We start from the raw sequence: 21,809 nt of genomic DNA, 5'->3' as shown, positions 1-21,809 counted from the left end.
TGGGTGCCTTTGGTTCCTCAAGTCTCTGCCCTGAAAGATTCAACTTCAGGAGCTGAAAGCCATCCCTGCGTCAGCTGTGGAAAGCCCGGCCCCAGAGGAGGCAGGAGGTCATTTGGTGAAATTGCTAAATCATGCATACAGCAAAGAATATTATCTCCAACCTTATGGATAGTTAATACCTCCAGGATCAGTGACAGTTTATGCTGGGCCTGCAGTTCAAAGTGCTGATTTTCCTAATTTTACTATCATATAAAATTCTGGAGTTGAATCAAGGAAGGGCAGGCTGGGAAATGTAATTCTTCAATTGTTCATGCTGGGCCTTCTTTGCCGTATTATATATCCCATTTATGTTTATTTGCTTATGAGAGAACGTAGAAGTTACCTTAATGGAAGTCCTGTTAAAAATGTGGACACCAGCACGTTCAGATCAGTGTGTTGGTGTTTGCAGTAAAGGCTGCAGTGGGCAAAGGAAGGAAGGGGACCCAGCACAGTCAAATGCGGGCGTGGTGAAGAAATGAGAGCACACCCCAGCAGGTCTGTGGGGACTGGGGGTGCAGGGCAGTGAAGGAGTGAGGAGAGGGAGTCATTCCTCACTTTTCTTTCTCTCCTCGCTGGCTCCCCAGCCCCCTACGACGCCGGGCACCCGGTGGGATGCACCAGCTGAGACGCCCTTCTTAGCAGAGCAGTTGAGCTGCTGATCTGCTTATTCTGCATATTTTGGCTTCCCTTCTAGGGGACGCTGAGTTAGACATTCCCCAGCCAATTTGCTCCTTGACAGTAAGATAAGAGCACATGAAAGGCCCATTGGTTTAGTCACTCAATTCCTCCATCAGCAGATACTTATGGAGTAACAACTCTGTGTGCAGCATTGGGCAGATTGCTACGGGAAAATAAAGAAGTAGGGAAGAGATGTCACTGCTCCTTGGGAATTTTACATTGTAGACCTAGAACCCTAAGTGTAGGGGATAGAAAGGATAAGGGACTTCATCATTAAAAAGAAATAGGAATCATTAATATTCTAATACTTTGAACTGTAGCTCTACAAGAGGTGTTAAATAATCTAATTCTTTGAACTTTAATTCTACAAAAGATGTAAATAACCCAGATAAGGGCTGCCCATTTTATAGTGTTCAGACATCGCAAATCACCACTTGGCTTCTAACCCAAAACTTCAGCAAAAGAGCCCTTTAATCTTTGCTAATTACAAAATCAATAGGCTCCATTCTTCCTGCCATGCGGCAATTGCTTGGAGTGTAAATTTTAGGAAAAGAAGAAAAAATGAGGTGACTGGGAGGAATTCATTCTTTCTCTAACTTTTGACTTGTTTCCTATATGTTTTTTGACTATTTTTTTTTAACTTTTTTTATCCATACTTTTCCTTGAGAAATTATGGGAGCAACTTTCTGTATACATACCTACCATTCTGGAAAGTGCAGGCAAATAGAGAAAAAGAATGCAGTAGTTAGGATAAAATGCTATATATTTTTTATAACAGAATTAATTTTGAAGCTCAGTTAGAGCCATTTCTGTCCCTTCAGCCGTGAACTTGGCCCTCCACAGTGTTTGCACAGAAACTGTTGGAGTTAATCAGAGTTTCTTTGGTGTCTTCATTGGGGAGACCTTTGTTCTCTGATTTAACTGTCAGCAGTTTTGCTTGGCTATTGTTACTAAATTCTAGAAAATTAAATATTTTGGCACAGCATCTCTTTGGTCCCTGGCTCTATGTTAAGCAGGCTTGATTGGACGTTCATTTTCTTGAGGCCACTGTTTTGAGACACTCCTTTCTTTCCCTCCACTGCAGGTCCGTTGAGGATGAGGAGAGACCCTTCGCCCTGGGAATGCAGTTTGTTCTGCTGAGAACACTTGGTACGTCCTGAATTTCCAAGTGTGCCTCTCAATTCCTCTTTGCAGACGGCAGATTCTCACTATCCTTTGAAAATGGCAGGTCAAGTCATTTGTCACCATTAGCAGTAGCTGGGATTTTACAGGGTAGCATGAGGGCACAACTTCCTTATTTTCTGAGTTGAACTAAAAGCCGACCAGTTCTGTCGTTTGATGAAACAAAACCAAACTGACTTTAGAGCAGTTTCTTTTTCACTGTGAACATAAACTTGGGCTAAATTCCCCAGAGAGTTTTGTACAATAAGAAGTATTGAACCAAGCAATTGGGATGGGCTTATGATCCTGGTGTTTTTGTCCCTTCATGCCTTTTTAACATGAAAGTGATGGGAATTGCTGCTCATTTTATTTGTGAAAATGTCAAGTTCTTAGTTCTTTCCAGTAATTTTATTGGACTGGGCAAAGAGTATATCTATCCAGTTTTCTGAGGAAAAGAAATAAGAAATTCTGAAAAAAAAAACAAAAGATCCCTGAATTGAAATGTAGGGACCACCCTTCGCTTATTAACAAGAGGAGCTCATTAGCGCTAGGTCAGTGTGGTTAGTCTCAGAGCTCATTGGGGCATGAAGAATATCCTCCTGATTTTACAAACACCACGTCACTCTGTGATGTCTTGGGACAATGCATGGGAAGTAGCCCATTCCCTTGATCAATTTCAATGTATTTTTAGTTGACTTCCTCATCAGCAAGCTTATTTTTTCTTTCTTCAGTGGCAGTCTATCATTTTCTTCAGGTGTTATTTCCCCCAGTAATCAATATCATTGTCCATAGGTCAAAAAAATTAGTTTTTTGATTCAAATTTTTAATTTCAGTTTTGAAGAGTGAAACATTTTTAAATGGTGTCATCTGATCTTGGAAACATTAATCCTCTCTGGAATTCTCATTTTGTCTTATGTTGTGATTGATGGCTCAGTCCAAGAATGAACACTTTCCAGTGAGCCTCAAAGGCTTCTAGTTGCTTTGAACACATGGCTTGTTTTTTGGTACCAATAAAACTTTGAAGCTACCATTTTTCAAAGCATGGTGATTAAAGGAAATTCTGACATACTTTGGTATAGTTAAGAAGTTTCCTTATACTTCTCATTGGGAACTAAAGTTATTTTCAAAGAAGGAAATTTGTTGAAAAGGGGTAGTTGAATAGGAAAAGAAAAAAATAGTTTCTCCTTTTTGCGTGGCGTATCTGCGTTGCCATGGAGTTGTGGCAATTTGATATGGATGCGGAGCTAAAGGTAAGTCAACAGATGGACAGACGCTGCAGCATCAGGAATGGGGCGGGGGAGAACATTTCAGGCGTTTATTATTTAATTCAACCTTAAGTTCTATTGATTATGAAGAAGTATAGCCAATTTCCATTTCCCCAAATTCCAAAGCAAAAAGAGAGTTTTAAGTATTTTAATAATGTTAAATTTTAATTGTAGCAAATATACCTCATTTTAAATGAATACAATATATTTAAAAATGTATCACTCACAGCCTCCTGGGCTATTAGCCCACCTGTCTTCTCTCCCTTCCTCCTTCACTCCCTTCCTCTCATCACTTCCTTCTGTAAACTCTTATTGAGGATCCCTGGGCTGTCCTGATAGGTCTTTGGAATGTAAAGAATAAAAGTCATGGCCCCTGCCATCAAGAGCTTATGGGTGACAGCTTTGCAAACAATTTAAATACTATGTGATAGTTGATAAAATGGAGGTATCTACAAAATGCAATTGGAATATAGTGGCATCTGAGTGAGTCAGGAATTTAAAGGAGGGGTAGAATTTTGCAAGGTGAACAAGTTGGGGATGGGGACACATTTCAGCAAAGGTAGTAACATGTGATGAAGGAAGTCTATTTGGGTAGGCTTTCTTTCATGTGAGAGTAAAGGAATGTCTACCTCATAGCCCAAACAAAGAAGCTACTACTCATCACAGAAGTTTCAAAAGCTTCAAAGATGAATTTTATGCCGTAATCATTTCCATACCCCAAGCACCTTTAGAAAGTTGCCATTTGATGTGGTTTCTGACTTATAAGGGGACAATGCTTTCCTTATACTCTTCCTGCATCCAAGGACTAGAACCCAACCCACAAGAGCTAAGTGTACTGAATTTTAGTGGCTCATGAAGGGTTCTAGTATAGCCTCTTGAGTATTTAATGACAGAATCTGATTTCTAAATTTAAAAAGATTCCTTAATTGCATTTTTAGCAATAGACATTTTTATAATCCTAAAAATCATTAATACATTCTAAGTTGCAAACTGGGAGATTTAAAGCATTTACAATTTTTATTTTATAAAATTTTTTATAATAATAATAATTATAAATTTATAATAAATATATTATGATAAGGTGTGACACATATTTTAAAAAATCAAGCAACACAAGAAAACCACTCGCCTCAACTGAGTTTAGAGCCAACAAGCACCTTGCCAATTGACAAATCTGTTTTCTCTTATAAGATGTACTAAGTATTTTTCTTTTCTTTTTCTCTACCACTCTAGCATACATTCCTACTCCGATTTACTTTGGAGCAGTTATCGATACCACCTGCATGCTCTGGCAACAGGAATGTGGAGTGCAGGGCTCCTGCTGGGAGTACAATGTGACATCGTTTCGTTTTGTCTATTTCGGTTTGGCGGCCGCCCTCAAATTTGTTGGCTTTATTTTTATTTTTCTGGCCTGGTACTCCATTAAATACAAGGAGGACGAACTGCAGAGGCAGAGGTGGCGAGAATTCCCCCTGAGCACTGTGAGTGAGACGGTGGGCCACACCGACAATGCCGATAAGTATGCCCGGACTAGATCCTGCCCAGCGTTCAGCACCCAGGGAGAATTCCACGAAGAGACTGGTCTGCAGAAAGGGATCCAATACACAGCACAGACCTATCCGGGGCCCTTCCCAGAAGCAATAAGTTCCTCTCCAGACCCAGGGCTGGAAGAAAGCCCTGCTACCATGTAGCCTCCCTCCTGAATCTTGAAAACGGAAGACTTTAGTTTTGTTGGTTGAGTTGAATATGGCGACTTGAGAAACACCCGTGCCTTCTTTTCTTTCTTTTTTTAACCTCTAAAGACACAATCCTCAAACCAACAAAACTCAGTATACAAAACTCAGCCACTGTTGACTGAGGGCTGGATACCTCAACAAGACTAAGAGCCTTTCCCCCCTTCTCTCCAAGAAGGAGGCGTGTAGATTTGTTACCATTTCCACTATGTTAATTTAATGCTCATGCTCTAATGTGGTATCAGGCTGAGGCACGTGGTTAACAAAATCATCAGAAGTGCAATGGCGGTGCGTATCATTAGCATACACTCCAAACAAAGGTGAGCTTTTGACCATGACTTTGCATTTACAAGTCAAAGTTTTTAGACATGAACACCTACTGTGAGTTCTGCTACAAAGCACAAATGAATTTGCCTCAACTATGCAATTTGATTGGGAAAATATAAGTGCAGCATGTTATTTTGCTTTCAGAAACTAAAGCAGATATGTTTTTGAAAAAAGGAAGCTAAACTTTCCCTAAAGTACTGTTAATAGCATTTTAAGCCATAGCAGAGTTATAAATCAGGTAGAATTTTTCAAATGCTTCAAAGGAACCATATGCATAGCGTGATAAAAGGAACAGCGGCCTCATTTCATAAGACACATTCTCTTTTAGTCTGTCTGCCCCATCATAAGGTAGTGAAAGAGGCTGCTGAATCATAAATCTGATAGCTTCAATATAAACGCCAGGATTCTTTTGTAAGGGGCTTTAAGTCTAGTGTCCTAAACGATATGGCTAGAAACTGTAATTTGAGATGCATAATAAGGAAAGAAAGTGATGGCTTTCTCATCCAAAGAAAATTGCTGCAGAAATTCTTTTAGCTTTTAAGGGCCCACGTAAGTGTAGTTAAGAATTGTAACCTTGACACTCAGAATAGTTGGAAAAAGAAATTCCACAAAAGTAAGATTGAGTCTCACCTGATCATTTTAGTTATATACCTGGAAGCACTAGCAAGTCTGTATTGTTTTCTTTTTTATGGAGAGAAAATTGCTGTGGTTGCTCCTGAAATCGAGTAATTATATCAGGGAAGCTATACTATGATAGGAAAGTCACTTTGAGTACAGGAAGAGGGAGATCTGTGAGCTGGATCTAGAATATGATCCGAAGTCATGATTGAAATTTGTTTAAAATGAACTGGTCTGTCATACTGAATCTTACTTTAGCAGAGTTAGAATCATTTCACACCTCCCTTTGATTCCTTCCTACTGTAACCTCCGTGAAGTGATTCTGAGAGAGGATTTTTCTGTTCCTAAACACACTTTGGGTTCATTATCCATCATCCTTTTCAGTACCGCCCAGCACATCACTTGGACTTAGGCGCCACACAGAATGCTTTCTACATGGTTCTTATGGTAGATGCCTCCTGAAGCACTGTAAACTGATTGCAGGTTAACTCATGGGATCTCGCTGCTCAGAAAAAGAATCATGACAACTCAGATTTAGGAGGGACTGTGAGGTCCAAGTACCAATATAACTGTGAACTGTTTCTGCCAAGGAGCCTATGCTTATGTAGGGCTAATTTGAGAAGTGGTTTCCTTGGCTGCTTTACACTCTTTCACAGAGGGGATATGATTGACAGAACTGCCCCATGAGTCAGGCTTTTTGCCCTCCATCCTTGGCTGTACCAGTAGAGTTTCGTGAATATTCCTGGGTACAAGGTTGTTTTCCTCTCTACCGAGAAATGGCATTGGCCAAATGATTCTCTTGGTTGCATGCAGTTTGTGGAGAGGGTTATCACTATTAGACTGAATAATGTCTACAAGGGGTGGGCCAGTGGTCTCAGGTGACAAGGACTTCCTTTTGAGCAGTCTCGTTTGGCTCAGTTGTAAGAACCAGTGTTGCCTGTAATTACACGGGTGTCTGTCAAACTTTGGTCAACATGGTGTATATTGAAGGTCTTCAGAGAATATCACTGATTAACCTAGTGTCTACTCTGGGCCTCAGGGTTCCCCTTTTCCCTTTATGGGAGATCTTTGATCCCTTAGAAGAGAAAGTTTCCTTTTGTGTTGGAGCTAAAGATTTGTAGGTTGGGGAGAGGTGGTATTTTCTTAATTTTCCTCTGATGGTTAAGAAACTGCATTGAGAGAATTTTGGTGGGATTGGCACTTTTTTATTTGTAGCTAAAGATTGTGTGTTCCAACAGTCTTAGAATTTCTCTCTTCTTGGTAGTACATTTTGAAAAGGAACCTCTCTCAGAACTCCAGGCTAGGAAATGATGGACTCATCAGGTATAAATAGAGAGTACTCCCCTTCTCTACCTTGAACAGTCATCCAGTTCAGCAAGCACTGGCGGGAAGCCAGTTCTCTATCAGGCACCGTTTCACCCAATTACCATCTGCCACTCTGTGAAATCCTTTGAGCTGATTAGGCCAGAATTGAAGTCTAGCCTATTAATTGGCCTGAATTGTGCACCACAATGTTAACATTGTACTTCCTCGAGTATCCAATACCTATAAATAGCAAGTGTATCATTAACGTGTTGTTGGTGAATGTAGAATAAGTAGTACAAATCATGGGCGACTGAAGTTCTGGAATAAGTACCAATTAAGAGTTGTCCCCAAAGTGCTTTGGGCTCTGGTAGCATCATTGGAATATTACATAATCAACTTGAGCAACTGTTTTATAGATGATACCATTTAATTGTACATATGAGGTTCTTATATGATTGTTAATAAATTAGGCCATGTTACTTTATAGTCACGGCTCCTGTTATAAGTTGAATTGCCACTGTCCATGAGCTTAGGCTTCTAATTACTTGGTTTGAGGAAAGGTCATCTTATTCCTTTATAAACTCTGTAGATTCATATATTATTTGGCTTTAATATGCAAATATAATGTCCTTGAGTCTAGCCTATTAATTGAGACACTCCTGGCCAGTGGGGTGGGCGGTTGGAGCACATTCTTTTGGTTATCTTCATTAGAATGAAAGCCTTATCCTTTGTAGGTGGATTTCATTCTTGAAAACAATCAAAAGTCATTCAGAACTAAAGTGGGGGAAGAAAGGAGGAGCAGAGAGGAAACAGAGTAGCATTTGTTGAGTGTTGATTATTTGCAGAACCTTTTGTCAAGCACTTACTATACATCGTTCATTTTAATCCTCTGAATGACTGTGCAAGACAACTATTTTTATTTGATTTTTAAAAACAGATGATGAAAACCGAGGCTCAGAGAGGTAAAGTGACTTGTTTAGGATTGTACAGAGCAGCCAAGTCAGGGTTCAGACACAGGTTTCTCCGTCTCCATGACCCCCTTCTTACACTACGTAATGCACACAATAGTTTTGGTCAACAAAGGCAAGAAGTGACTATAAGATAGTGCAGTAAAGCATGTCATTTTTTGATGTGTTACTGTTTCTGAAGAGTAGAGGAAGTCGTTATTTCTTTGTGTAAAACAGAAAAAAAATTCTCTAGGAAACATCAAAATTTAATGTGTAGATTTTCAAGGTAAATTTACATTTATTTAGCTAAGTGTTATATTCAGAATCGTTTGTCATAATATACCTCAAGTATTTATTTCTTGTTCATATTTAATATAGAACAAATCCAATTTTGGTGTTAACGTTGAATATCCGTAGAGTTTCTGAAATGAAACAGATGAGGAAAGGTGGTTCAGATTAATTGAATCTGAGCTTTGGGGATTTCAAGTGTATGCTTTTTTTTTTCCCCCTCTTTCAGAATGTTAACATTTCCATTAGTCTTTTGGTGAATATCAGTTTAAGTTTCATAATAAAAGTTTTAAATGAACATATACAAAGTGTTACATGTTAAATGAACATATACAAAATGTTGTAAGTTACATCCCAAACCTCTGACCCGATTGTTGCCTGTTAACCGTTAGTAGCAAACTGGAGCATGCACTTGGAAATGTCAGCTATCAGAGAAGGGAGTTACCTTTAGGACATAATGGCAGTCCTACATTTTCACCAACCACCGAGAAAATTCTTCCTCAGTCGGCAATTCTAGCTTGCATTCGTTGGTGGACTTGGAACCAGAAAGTTTCTTTTTGGAGCCTGTTTTGTATCAACTGTAGGTGCACCAAAGAGAAGCTTCATAGTTTGAATGGATCTGAAGCATTTGTGGAAATTCTCTAGTGTGCCCAGGAGCAGCAGGAGAGCCTAAGTCTGCGGTGGTAGCCAATTATACTTTGTGATTTTGTGTGTACTTAAAACATCCGAAATGGCACAGAAACATGAATATAACTATTGATACATAGGTGCATACTGAGTATTCTAAGTAGCAGATAGATATCAAAATACTGTATAATCCCAGAATCGCCTAGACTGCAGGTTTGCTAATTCTCTGTTACACAGACCAGTAGGTAGCCTTTACAGGTTTTTGCATTTTTCTTTCACAGTACTGAAGCGAGTGCCATGGCTGGCAGGCGAAGTTAGTGGCCTTGTGCGCTTTCTCTTTTCTGCCTTCTTTCCTTTCCTCATCTTCCAGGATGCTGCTGGCTGTATCTGTCCCAGACTTGTTGCTACATTGGAATCAGATCTGTGTATATTTGAAGACGTTATTTTAAGCACTTCATTTTTACTCAGCCCTAGGAAGGGTCAAGAATGATGAAAACTCTCCCTGGGTATTTGCTTTTGCAACATTAAAAAAAAAAAAATGCCTCGGTGCTAAAAGTATTTGATGATGCATGCTTACCACAAAAATGCGCCACAGAATTCACAGTATTTCACTGATAAGGGACTGCATGTGCTTTGCTTTTGGAAATCTGAAGAACTTCCCAGAAAACAAGTACTCATTACTCTCATTACTACAGTTAATCCAAGAACGTTACATGCAAAAAGGAAGAGTGTAAGGGGGAATACTTTTTCTATGGAAAAACTCAGCGCTTTTGATATTTATTTTAGCAAGAATAATCAGATGCTAAAAATAATTTCAGAGAGAGGGGAAAAAATATTTCGGATAATCTTTTCTTATTTCTTCTCCAAAACACTTACACCATGTAAGGTGTTTTTAATATTGGGGTTTTGAAGGTGTTGTCTTCTTCTCATATTCTACTATTACATGTTAAAATCCAAGAAGAAGATATTATTGAAAACTAAAGTAATTGCAGGGAGATATTAAACCAAAGGGGTGAACAAAAGAAGTTTAAAGTTTGTATCTAGACATGAAGAATAAGAATAATTGGAAAGACTTTATAGTGGGCATTTTTCTTAAAATACATACCTCTACCCAAAACCCCAAATGTTAATTTAGAAGCACGAAACAGGCAGGTCAGCATCTAACTCTTTAGTTAAAGGAAATGTAATACTGTGTCAAATAAACTGTCATTAGGATCCTAGTGGAGTGTGTGTGTTCAGCGTGTGTGTTTTTGTGTGTAGAGGTGTGCTTGTGATGAAAGGCTGTTTTGAATTGTTGCATAAAGGAGTTTGATTTTGTGATTTTTAAAAATGAATATTTATTTGGAGACCTCTTAGGGTAATTTAAAAGATGTATAATTTCCTTGTGTTTAATGAAATCTATTGTCAATGTACTAATAAACCTTGGTTTACAACATCTCGAATACTTGATCATTGAAAATTAAGAAAAAAAGTAAAAAAAAAAAAAAAAGAATAAAGCGTGTTGGATTGAAATTAGTTTGTCTCAGGATTTTTGTTGTTTGAAGAGACGAAGCAATGATGCCAGTGTGATCTCCCATCCCTCCCTCAATGAAGACACGGGTTTGATGGGATTAAATGGCCCACCACTTACTCTGAAAGATGACAGTAATGAACTCCTTATGTAACTGATAACTCTGCCTTGAAGCCAAATGTCCTACCTGTAACCTATTAGGACTATAGTTTTAGGAGCCTGCAGTAAGTAGCACACTTTCCATTGAGTCATCAAAGAGAATAATTTTAAGTAGTCGATCACTTATCGACTTAAATTCAAACAGATTTTGGGATTGCAGAAGTATGTGCCTTGAATATGGTTTGTTAGGACAGGCTAAGTTATGTTTCTACAACATGCTAATCCTCAAATCTCAGTGGCTTCATAGCACAAAGTTTTATTTCTCATTTCCATGACATGTCTATATGGGTCTATTCCACATAGTCCGTCAGGGACCCAACCTGACAGAGGCTCCGCCATCTTGAAGCCACGCTTGAAGCCACACTTCAAGGTGGAACTTTCAGGGTTGATCTTAGTTGCAAGGAAAGGAAGAGCCCAGAGAAAGGCAAAGGGGCTTTTCTCTTTCTCAGCCCAGAAGTGACACGTGTCCCACTGCATTAGCCTGAGCTAGTTCCATGTCCCTGCCTAACTGCTAGGTCCTGGAAGCGTAGGGAAGCCAATGGTGAGTATTTGGTGGGTATTATTCTTTGCCAAACAGTTGACCCTGATAGTTTAAGGATGATATCCAAAGGAGTCTCAACTCCTTGTTCTAAAAACTGGTAAACAATGGGAAAGTCTCAAGCATAAGAAAGAATGATTTCCAAAGAAGTAAGTATCAAAACTTGGTCAACAAAGCAGTTAAAAGCTCTCTTTCCCCAATCTACACTAAATAACAAACTAATCATTGCTATGGGGGCCCAGGAGCTGGCCTGAGACTGGAGGAAGAACTGGTGCTCAGACTCCATCCATGGAGAAAAAGCACTAGATTTTGAGGTCTCTTCTGACGGACGGCAGAATTTTCTAAGTACACTGGCATCTAAAACTTTCCGGTGAGAGGCGAAAGGAGGTAAAGGAGCCATGGAAATAACAGCATGATTCAGGGACTGAAGCACAAGGTGGATATATGTAGAACCCTGCCTTGAGCACTAGATAGGTGGAAAGCAGGGCAATTGATTTCCATTTCTCACTCCGTCACCCCATTGCACACTTGAACGAAAGGGTCACAGCAGCCCACGGCACGTGAATTATTGGAGAGAGTGCGTGTGTCTGTGCTCACTTCCAGGTAAACTCTTATTCTCCTCCACGGCTTTGTGCATTTATCAAGGGAGCCATTTATTCAAAGAGCATATAGTAACCCCTGCCCAAGTCTTCTCCTCAATCTATGTGTGCAATGTAGGCAATAGCATTTCTCTCGAATCTCTTAAATATCGCACACTTTCAAGGAAGAGGCTGAGTCATTCTGGATATTGCGCTCTTTGAGATAGATAGACACATGAGGAAAAGTTTCTCTTCAAGAAATGAAGAGAGCGGAAAGGTTATGAATGTGGCCACTCATCTTCCTAGCTTTAGCCGCAGACTTGGTACAACCTCAGCATTTTACGAACTGTTAAAAAGCATCCAGTTCCTTTCTTGTTTTTAAAATTGCCAGCTGGGCAGAGACGGCCTCTGTAGCTTCGGCGTATGGAAGCCAAAAAACATTTTTAATTGCACAGTCATTGGAAAGCAAGGCGATGGATATTCGGTGCTCACTTTTGAATTTAAACGTCAAAGTTTGATGCAGTTCCAACTTCTAACACCGATATAAATCAGTAGAAACCTAAAACCGCTCTTGGGCCTGCTGGAATGGCTAAGATCCTAGGCGCTGAAGAAAGAGCAAGGCTGCCATGGATCAAGTTGTTCTAGATGTGTTCTTGTGAAAATGGTAGTGCTGCTACTTTAGAAATCAATGTAAGTGGTGGCTTTGCCAGGGGGCAAGTCCTGGCTCCCAGCAAAGACGTCTTTAGTTGCACTAGAGTGACACCTAATGGCCATTATGGAAAACATGCTCTACTGATCCCCTGGCTCTTCTGGTTCCTGGGTTGAGTGGTGTGTGACCAGATAGGCATTAGGGTAGCAAGGTCGATGACCTCTTCTTTTCTGCTAAAACCTGTTAGTGGTTGGATTGGTTCCATTCTGGCTCTGGGTCACCTGTGTTGTTGGGGCTGGGAGGTGGAGTAATGTCGGGGAAGAGGAATGGGGGTAGAGGATGCAGATTCTGAATTTGAGTCCTGGGAGGCCCACTGGTGTGGGGACTAGAAATTCAGAACAGCGGTAGACACCTTGGCTCACCAAGTCCATTTGCCAGCAGAAAAGCAAGGCAATGCTGAGTACAAAAGACCTCAACCTTTGTAGCTCCCTCTGCCCCCCAATCCTCTGCAGTGCTTCCCCTAACACCAGGGAACGGGGACTCCCTAGTCCCAACAAGACACAATCTGATTGTTGAAAGCCATTTTCTCTACTTACTTCATGCAGCAGTGGGCTCACTATAAAGCCCAAGGTACTCTGCTGGTGAGGTCCCCACGGCAACAACACAACTTAGAAGAAGGTGAACTGACTAGACCAATACAAGCAATAGTCACATGAGGTAAGTTTCCTGGTCAGAAATGAGGGGAGGAGCAAGGTTATAAATGTAGCCAGTTATTCTCCTCTGTTGGCTCCAGACTTGGTACAACATGAATATTTTCTTACTTGGGGGAGAACGTAAAGGGGAGAGAGATTATGTCCAGGGGTGGGGGACTCCAGGAAAGTTTACATGGAAGGAAAACGTACAATTTGAAACGATACGGGAATGAGGAATGAGGTGGGGAATGGGGATATACTCCAGGTGGGTGGATAGAAAGTTAGAGAAAATTTCATACCTGGGAAGGTGGCACCAATCCAGGGGAAGCCAGTAGTGACAGGTGAGGTGGAGAGGGGAGCAGGTGGCTGGACGGAAGGCTAGAGCTGCACAGAGGACATTAAAACTTGTTGAAGATGTCTGAGCAGGAGGCTGAGATCTGGGCCGCGGCAATGAAAGCCTCACCCGGCGGTGAGTGTGGGATGTGTTGGAGACAGGAGGGGCTGGAGGTGGGAAAGGGGCTTAGGGGGCTATTACAGCTTTCACAGCAGCTTCTATGTCATGAGGACCTAAATGAACAGGGTGGTGGACCATATCAAGGTATTAATTGCTCTAGATATTTTAATTATCAACCAAAGATCTTTGTTTTCTTTCAAAATAAATTTTGAAAATCTCAAGCAGAATTGGACTAATTTGGGGAATTGAGGACCTTCTTATATCTGAGATCAGATCAGCTCTAAAGCAAGTCCTGAAACATAAGCATTTAAAAATCTTTTTTAGAAAGTCAACATGTTCAGGTACGTTTGGCGTGGGGTGGGAGTGTTAAGTATCATTCCTCTCTCTTAACAAAACACCCTGTGGGTGCTGATGGTCATAGGAATTTTTTTCTTTTTTTTAAAGAAGCCTGGGTGGAGCCTCAGATATTATCAAGTTTGGGTGTGGCAAATGCGTTTTCGTCTCACACCCCAAAACCAATTCAATAGTGTTGATAGTAGCTGGCTGCGTTGAGAAGAATTCTGAGGACACAAATGTTCTAGCTTAATGGAGACGTGTCCTCATGAATTAGCAGTGTCTTCCCTGGACACATTTTGGGAAAAGAAAGCATATATGCTATGTATTTGCCATCCTTGATTCAAAACTCTTATTTTATAGTTGGGGAAGCTGTCGTAGAGAGGTTAGGTGACTTTTCCAAGCTCACACAGGTAGTAAAAACTAGAGCTTGCAGTGAAGTTAGGTCCTCAATTTTCATGTCCATTGTTCTTTCCATTACTCCTTACCAATTGGGTCCCACTGTGGCCTCTCTTCCCGATTTAGTGTGTTTGAGGGCGGGTGTGTGTGTGTGCATGCACGCATGTGTGTTGAAAAGGAGAAAGTGGAGAGGGATTGGTCCTCGCCTCGGCTAAATCTCTTCCTCTTCTAAATCTGTGGGGAACAGGCAGATGGGAACCAGCTCAGCCCCTGTGGGCGTCAGCTTCCTCACAGATCAAATGAGGCTGGCTGGCCAGCCAACCTCTACGGGCACTTCAAGTTCTGGAATAGTCTCTCTTGTGCCCTTTACACATAGTAGGTACTCCATAAATAGTTATTGACTTGAACTAAAATGGAATTTTCTCCAGAATAGCAACATTTGGCCTATTTGCATTCCCTAGGGAAGGAACAAGGAGTAAGGCACAATGATGTGCCTTTGGACAACACTATCATCTTGGACTCTTCTCTTGATGAAACTATGGTGCTACAGACTGAATTGTGTCCCTTCAAAATTCATACATTGAAGCCCTAATCTCCCGTGTGACTGTTTCAGGAGATAAGGCCTTTAAAGAGGTAATTAAGGTTAAATGAGGTAGGGTCAGGTCAGTCTAATATGACTGGTGTCCTTATAAGAAGAAGAGATGCTGGGGAGGCCATGTGAGGACACAGCAAGAAGGCGGCCATCTGCAAGCCAAGGAGAGAGGCCTCAGGAGAAACCAAACCTGCTGGCACCCTGGTCTTGGACTTCCAGCCTCCAGAATCGTGAGAAAATACGTTTTTGTTGTTTAAGCCATCCAGTCTGCGGTATTTTGTTATGGCAGCCTTAGCAAACTAATACAGACGGTTTCCTCAATTGCCCAGGGATTGAATCGGCAGATCCCCAAGTCCTTTGCTTTTTTTTCCCTTTATTATTCACCTTCTGATCTCTGGACATTTCACACATTGGTAGCCCCTCTATCTGAAGGGGATACAGCTCCTCAGGAGACGTGGAGCAGAAGGAAGTGTATGGAATTCGTCGGTTAGAAAACTTGAGGTCTTAGAAGGTGGTTAGGTCGCCACCCAAGTTCACTGTCCCCAAATAACCCAAACTGCCTTTGGTGGGTTTGCCCTTCTGCTTTTGAGAAACTCCATTTGCGCTGCCCAGGACCGGCTACATACCTGGGTTCAGTGAAAAATAAAAACGTGGGGTCCTTTGTTCAATTAGTAAGGATTTCAGGATGGTGACAGTAGAGAATTAAACCACGCACTGGCCCTGGGTAACTGCCCAGGGTGCATGCTCGGGAAGCCACCCTCGTGCCGACTCTGCCACACCCTCCCTGACAGCAACGAGGCAAATCCATGTTGAAGTCACTGATCTGAGAATGTTCTGTAACACACTGACTTTGGGTCAATTTTATGATTATGGCTAATATTTCATCATGTAGATTAAGATCAGGACTCAATTTTACTTGCGAGGAATGGGTGGACCACAAAAACTTGGTTAAGTTCATGTCTCTGAAACAGGTAAAGTTTAAACACCTTTTATTTCAAGAAATATTGCTTCCAGACTTTCCTGAAGCCAGAATTGTTCTATAAAAGTATCACAGAATATTACACAAGATTAAAAAACACAGTATGCTTCCTAATACCTTGAAACCTTTTTACAAAGCACATCATTCATGACCATAAATATGTTTCTTCTGTCATTCAGCCGGTGACACACACATCTGATAAAGAGCTAGTTAATTTTAACATATGTACAGAGTGTACGATAAAGACTTAAAGTTGTCAAAGATTCCACTATAACATATTAAATTTTCTTTAAACGAGTTTACTTTAACACACTTAAAACATAATTTACCTATGCGTTTGAATTATCTAAAGAGAAAAAGAAAATCACTGTTAAGCTCAAAAAAACCTTCTTGGGAAGTTGACCAGGGTACTGATAACTCTCAATGAGGTAATCCTTTTGCTGGTATTTAACAATCTAATACATAACAAGAATATTTTCAAGAACACAGAATTTCAAAAGTAGTTTTGAACTATGCCTTAGAAAAATCAGAATTTGGTGAAGGCCTTAAAAATAATCATACAACACATGTGGTATGTTTCAATTACGAAACATTCATGAGCTTGTTTTATTGAAAAAAATTCCTTACATAAGTTCAAAACCAAATATATTTTCTCAACACTTAGGCTTATTAGCCAGGTCAAGAAAACAAAACAAAGATGAAAAAAAAAAACACAGGTCTTCAGTCCTGTTATCATGTTAAGAAAATAATAAAAACTTAGCAATCTTAAGCATACGATGAACACTTTGAGGCTAGGCACAGAGACAGCAGGCAATCTTTGTTTTGCTTATTTATTTATTTTTACCGCCAACATCATTAGCCATGCCTTTCTGCTAATCAATTTTAGCAAGTCGAGGTAAAACACATGCAATATTTTCTGGCAAAAGCGTATGTTAAACAATATGTGATCCACACTGTGTGTTGTCCTTGAGGGTCTATTTTACTTTGTCACACTGAGAGCAAGCAGTGAGACTGTGACAAGCCTATAAAAAAAAAAGTAAGACTAACCAAATAGACATGGCATTCCAACCTCAAAGTGCAAAATCACTGAACTAAAAAATGATGGCATTGAAAAATTCCAGTGGTTAAAAATGAACCCAAACCACATTATGCAGGCAATGGAAGGTGTATTGAAAAATTCACTGAGGATGTCAAGTTTCAGAAACTCAGAAAGGCACAATTCTAGCCATCTCGACTGGATAACATTGATATATGCAGGTCCCTACAACTTTCAAAACATAATACTGTTTTAGTACCCCCAAAACAAACAAAAACCCCACAAATCCACCTTTCTTTGTACTCTTGACAAATAGTGAATTACAACACTGAATCCCCGTGTGCGTACCACTCGCATGCGCACTAATGTCTACTGCACATGTGTACCTAGGGTGGCTTGGAATGTTGGTTGTCATGATTGCCTTTATTAGTTTACTAATAAAAAGTTAAAAAAATACTGTGTTTACGGTAAGGTAACAATTTCATCTAATCTGAGGAGACTGGAAAGGAGGCACTGCCTTCTAGACTCTGTAAACTCCCCTTTTTGGGATCCTCCTCCACCTTGTTCGACACCCTCTCCAGGCTGCTGGAGTTAATATGCTGCTCCATGGTGGACATTTTGATGGTCTGATGCGTAGAATCAACATCAGAATGCACAGGAAGATACAGCTGATCTTCAAAAACATCTTCTTCTGGACCTCCACCCTGGGGAAGTTCCTTCTGGTGCCTGCTAATGGGCGGCAGTCTGGGGCTGGGCTCCAGCACCAGCTCTGTCACGCCATTGCCACTGAAATCAGTTTCAAGATGATTTATCTCTTCATGCTCCAACCATTTTTCAGTTTTATGATTTCTCCAGTGTTCAGAATTCAAACGACTAACTTCTGGAATGTTGTTATTCCATTCAAGTTTATTCTCTGGACTGAATGTTGGTCGGTTCAAATGTAGGGTTCGAAGGTCAGCTGGCAAGGTCAAATGAGGTGCTTCCCAGACCGAAGGACTCGGGTCTTCATCTGACTCAGCGGAGGCCATCTCTACTGGCACAGAGAGCTCAGCAGATACGGCCGGGAACCCACCACTTTGAGCAGTTTTAGTCTTATTTGTTTTATTTTGCTCACGGTGACTGTTCAGCAGTGCAAATACTCTATCTACATCCTTCAAGTAATTAGTCCAGTCAACCAGACTAAGTCTGTAGTTTTGTCTGTACTCATAGGCGCTTTCGTTCACACTGTATAAATCCTCCAGGCCTTGCCAGTTGACGTCTGCAGCGAGACTGGGAAGATTAACCTTCCCATCCATCCCATAACTGTCCTCTGTGAAAAGAGAGACCAAAGTGGATCATTAGTGGAGAAAATATTTCCTACTTATTGGACAAGCAACTTACACTGTTTTTACAGAGCAAATCAACTTGAAATATAACACTAGAAAGTATTTTCCCCTAGTACTTTGTTATCAAGGAGTGGCCTTAGGTTATAAAAGTGATTGAACAGTAAAAAAAAATTGGAAAGAGGGTCAAATGAGTGAACACTTCTATGATGAGGCATGTTTGGTGCTGGAAATGCACTGTTCTATCAGTCAGGGGGCTTGTGTTCTACTCCTGGTTCTACTCAAGTCAACTCTGTAACCAGGAAATCACGCGAGGGAGTTTCTCTGTCTTGGTCCTTCACCTGTCGACTGTGGGACTAGTTGTGTGATAAAACCTTTACTACTTATGCGGTTGCTGGGTGAATGATGGATTTGAAAGCATTTTAATGTAATAGGCAATGCTTAGTAAGATATTTTTATTTATATTCCCTGGTCCTCAGTATAAAAACAAACTTGAATGCAATTAAACTCTTCAAATCAAATGCTTAGATCTGTTTCTTTGATTGTTTTTTTGCCCTAAAAGTTCTATGCCCTGGATAAATCAATCTTTCAGTGGTTTTCACAGTATGCAAAGAATGCACCAGCTTTCTCTCTCTCAGATCTTTCTACGTCACTGAGATGACTACAGTCCTGCAGAAAACGTCTTTTCTCTAGTTTGCCCAAGTACCATTCTAAAGAGGTGGCCTCATTAATGCAATGAACTACCCACAAAACAGTAAAGATCAGTAGGAAAAATAAGTAAAACTACACAAAACCCACACTCTCAGTATAACTAGATGATAGAAAATTACATAATCTTCAAGTCACCTGTAAGTAATTGTTAATTACTTGCTACATTGTTTGTTTTTTTTTAATTTTATTTATTTATTTTTTCCTCCAAAGCCCCAGTAGATAGTTGTATGTCATAGCTGCACATCCTTCTAGTTGCTACATTGTTAATACCAATCTCAGCAGGGCTGTATGCCACACTTTGGGCACAAGCCCTGGGAAAATAGTACAGAAGAGAGAAGAAGGAAGCAAGGCTGGAGGCAAGAATTGATTTGAAACCACCACTGGAAAGAATGTCGACCTGAAGTATAAAGTACTGTGAAGGGTCCTGGTAAATCGCAGTACTGATAGTGAGAAGGAGACCTAGAAGTGTGCATGCACCCAGGTGGCAGTCTTTGAAAGGCATTGCTTCAGGGAGAAAAAGATACAAGGGGAGGGACAAATATCCTTCGGAAACTGGAAAGAGGAAGCAAAAGGGAGGAAATTTCAGGTCCTGTAAGAAAAAAGAGAAACAAAAAATTGGAGGACACACAACCTCTCCCACTCCCACCCCTAAATAATAAAGAAATAAAAAAGTAAAAAGAAAGTATACTTGGTTACAATGACAGAAAAGGATCCTTTTAAACTAGGAATCTTGTAACTACTTCAAATCCATGAAAGTAATAAAAGCAACCTAAACCTACACAAAATTATTATAAAAGAAAATAGAAAATAAGAACAAAAAATCTATCATCTTATGAAAATGCCCCTGCCAGAATAAACCATTAAGTGAAGAAAACCACAAAACAACACTGCTAAGTAAATTAAATGTTCTCAGTCAAGTATCTGAGGATGTGAAAACCATCTTAAATCAGAAATTAAAGTATGAACCAAGTATCCCATATCCAGCCAAGCTCTCCTTCAAGTCTCAAGGCTATAAAAAAACAGTTGTAAAAATGTAAGAATGCAGGGAATACTGTATACGTCAGCTCTTCTTGAAGTGTCTTCTAGAGGATGAGTTTTGTTTAACCAAGAAATCACTGGGGGAAACTTCAGCAAAAGGATTGATGGTGAGCATTTAATATACTTATCAGATCTAGAAGTAAAACAAAGGTAGGGGAAGGGTAAAAAAAAAAAATATGTGTATATATATGTATATATACATTTCATATGACAAAGTAGAAATAATGCAACTAAAAATGGGAAGAAAAGCTGAAAAAGAATAAGCTCATGGAGTATAGGTCACATAATAGTTGGGAGTCAAAAAACACCATTAAAAACCAACCAATGGGATAATAAAAGATTAAATAAGAAACAGAGACTAGGGGCATTAAAAATGTATAGGTTCAAGGAAGATTGGCACAGATGTTACCTCAGGGAGAACGTTCCTCAGCAAAAGAAAAAAAAAAAGGTATAAGTTCAAAGGTAACTAATAGGACAAAAATACAAACCATACTAAGTTCCAAAGGGAGAAAAAAAAAGGTAACCATCTTTATAAAGAAGAAACTATCTATAGAAGCTGCAATGAGAAATACATAGAAACATAATAATAGGAGATATTCAATCCAAGACAGGTCAAAAGGACTAAAAATAAATAAGAATATAGAAGACCTAAATACATAATCAATCAGGCAGTTCTCAACGATATGTATTGAACAGCACACTCCGAGAATAGAGGTTACATCTTCTCAAACACAGATATAAATACACACAATTTGATTATATATTAAATCACAAAGAATGCATCAGTAAGTTGCATAAAATAGAAATATTACAAACAACACTGTGACACGATACAATAAAATTATAAATTAATAAAATTAAAACAAGACAGCCTTTTCACCTGGAGACTGACAAATCTTCTATTAAACATCATCTAGGTGGAAAGGGAAATATAAACTTAAAATTACAGAACTTCTTAAAAATAATGATAACAAAAACACTTTGTGGTAGAACTTACGGTGCATAAAGCATCACATGTATGCATCGTTTTAAGCGTTCCTAGCCTTAAACACTTCTGTCACAAAAAATAAATGAATTTAAGCCAAAAGTCAAAAGGCTGGAGAAAGAACAATATAAATCAAAAGAAAGCACAAGGAAGGAAATAATAAAGGTAAAAGCAGAAATTAATGAGGTAGAGAACAGAAAAATGGCATATCTAATTAATAAATCAAAATCCTGGTTCTTTAAAAAAAGTATCAAAATAGACAATCACTAGTTTACCTAATTAAGAAAATGGGGAGAAAGTTCAAATATACAAAATAGAAAATGACAGGCGAGAAATTGTCATTGAAATATACACAATTTAAAACACAAGAGACCACTTTGCAGACCCCAAAGTAAGTAAACTGGAAAACCTACATGAAATAGAAAACTGCCCAGGAAAACACAGTTTATTGAAATTGACCCAATAGAGATAGATAGAAAGCTTAACCAGAACAATTTCCAAAGAAGGAAAAAGAAAGGTTATTAAAGAAATACTCTGCAAAGAGCACCAGATCCTTATGGTTTCACAGGGAAATTTTACCAAACCTTTAAGGAAAAGAGAATCCCTATGCTATATAAACTATTCCAGAGCATAGAAAATCAAAGAAAACTTCCAAACTCTTTTTATGAAGCAAGTGTAACACTGTTAGCTGTGGTAGGCAGAATAATGGACGTGCCCCCCCAATAATGTCCACATCCTGATCCCCAGAAACTGTGGCTATATCGCTTTACATGGCAAGAGGGACTTCGCTGATGCAGTTTAAGTTATGGATCTTGAGATAGGGAGATTATTCTGAAGTGCCCAGGT

At 39.7% G+C, this 21,809-nt stretch overlaps 2 protein-coding genes across 11 annotated transcripts in view; one reads left to right on the top strand and one right to left on the bottom strand.

Moving 5' to 3' along the window:
- The window catches only part of SLCO5A1 (solute carrier organic anion transporter family member 5A1), a 137,919-nt gene extending 127,460 nt beyond the window's left edge, over positions 1-10,459 (top strand). For all 3 annotated transcript variants that reach the window (XM_058528844.1, XM_058528843.1, XM_058528842.1), the window contains 2 exons: positions 1,802-1,866; positions 4,377-10,459. In XM_058528844.1, coding sequence (XP_058384827.1) covers positions 1,802-1,866; positions 4,377-4,834 — 523 coding nt within the window. In that variant the 3' untranslated portion in view covers positions 4,835-10,459. The remainder of the gene's footprint in view (positions 1-1,801; positions 1,867-4,376) is intronic.
- A 5,405-nt stretch (positions 10,460-15,864) lies between these two features.
- The window catches only part of SULF1 (sulfatase 1), a 181,286-nt gene continuing 175,341 nt past the window's right edge, over positions 15,865-21,809 (bottom strand). For 6 of the 8 annotated variants that reach the window (XM_058528833.1, XM_058528834.1, XM_058528836.1 and 3 more), the window contains one exon: positions 15,865-18,216. In XM_058528833.1, the coding sequence (XP_058384816.1) occupies positions 17,393-18,216 (824 nt within the window). In that variant the 3' untranslated portion in view covers positions 15,865-17,392. The remainder of the gene's footprint in view (positions 18,217-21,809) is intronic. The other 2 variants (XM_058528840.1, XM_058528841.1) reach the window with 1 other exon arrangement.

Source organism: Diceros bicornis, chromosome 33 (genome assembly GCF_020826845.1).
Source record: "Diceros bicornis minor isolate mBicDic1 chromosome 33, mDicBic1.mat.cur, whole genome shotgun sequence".
In the NCBI taxonomy this organism is placed as follows: domain Eukaryota; kingdom Metazoa; phylum Chordata; class Mammalia; order Perissodactyla; family Rhinocerotidae; genus Diceros; species Diceros bicornis.
This window is presented reverse-complemented; position numbering and strand designations above follow the sequence as displayed.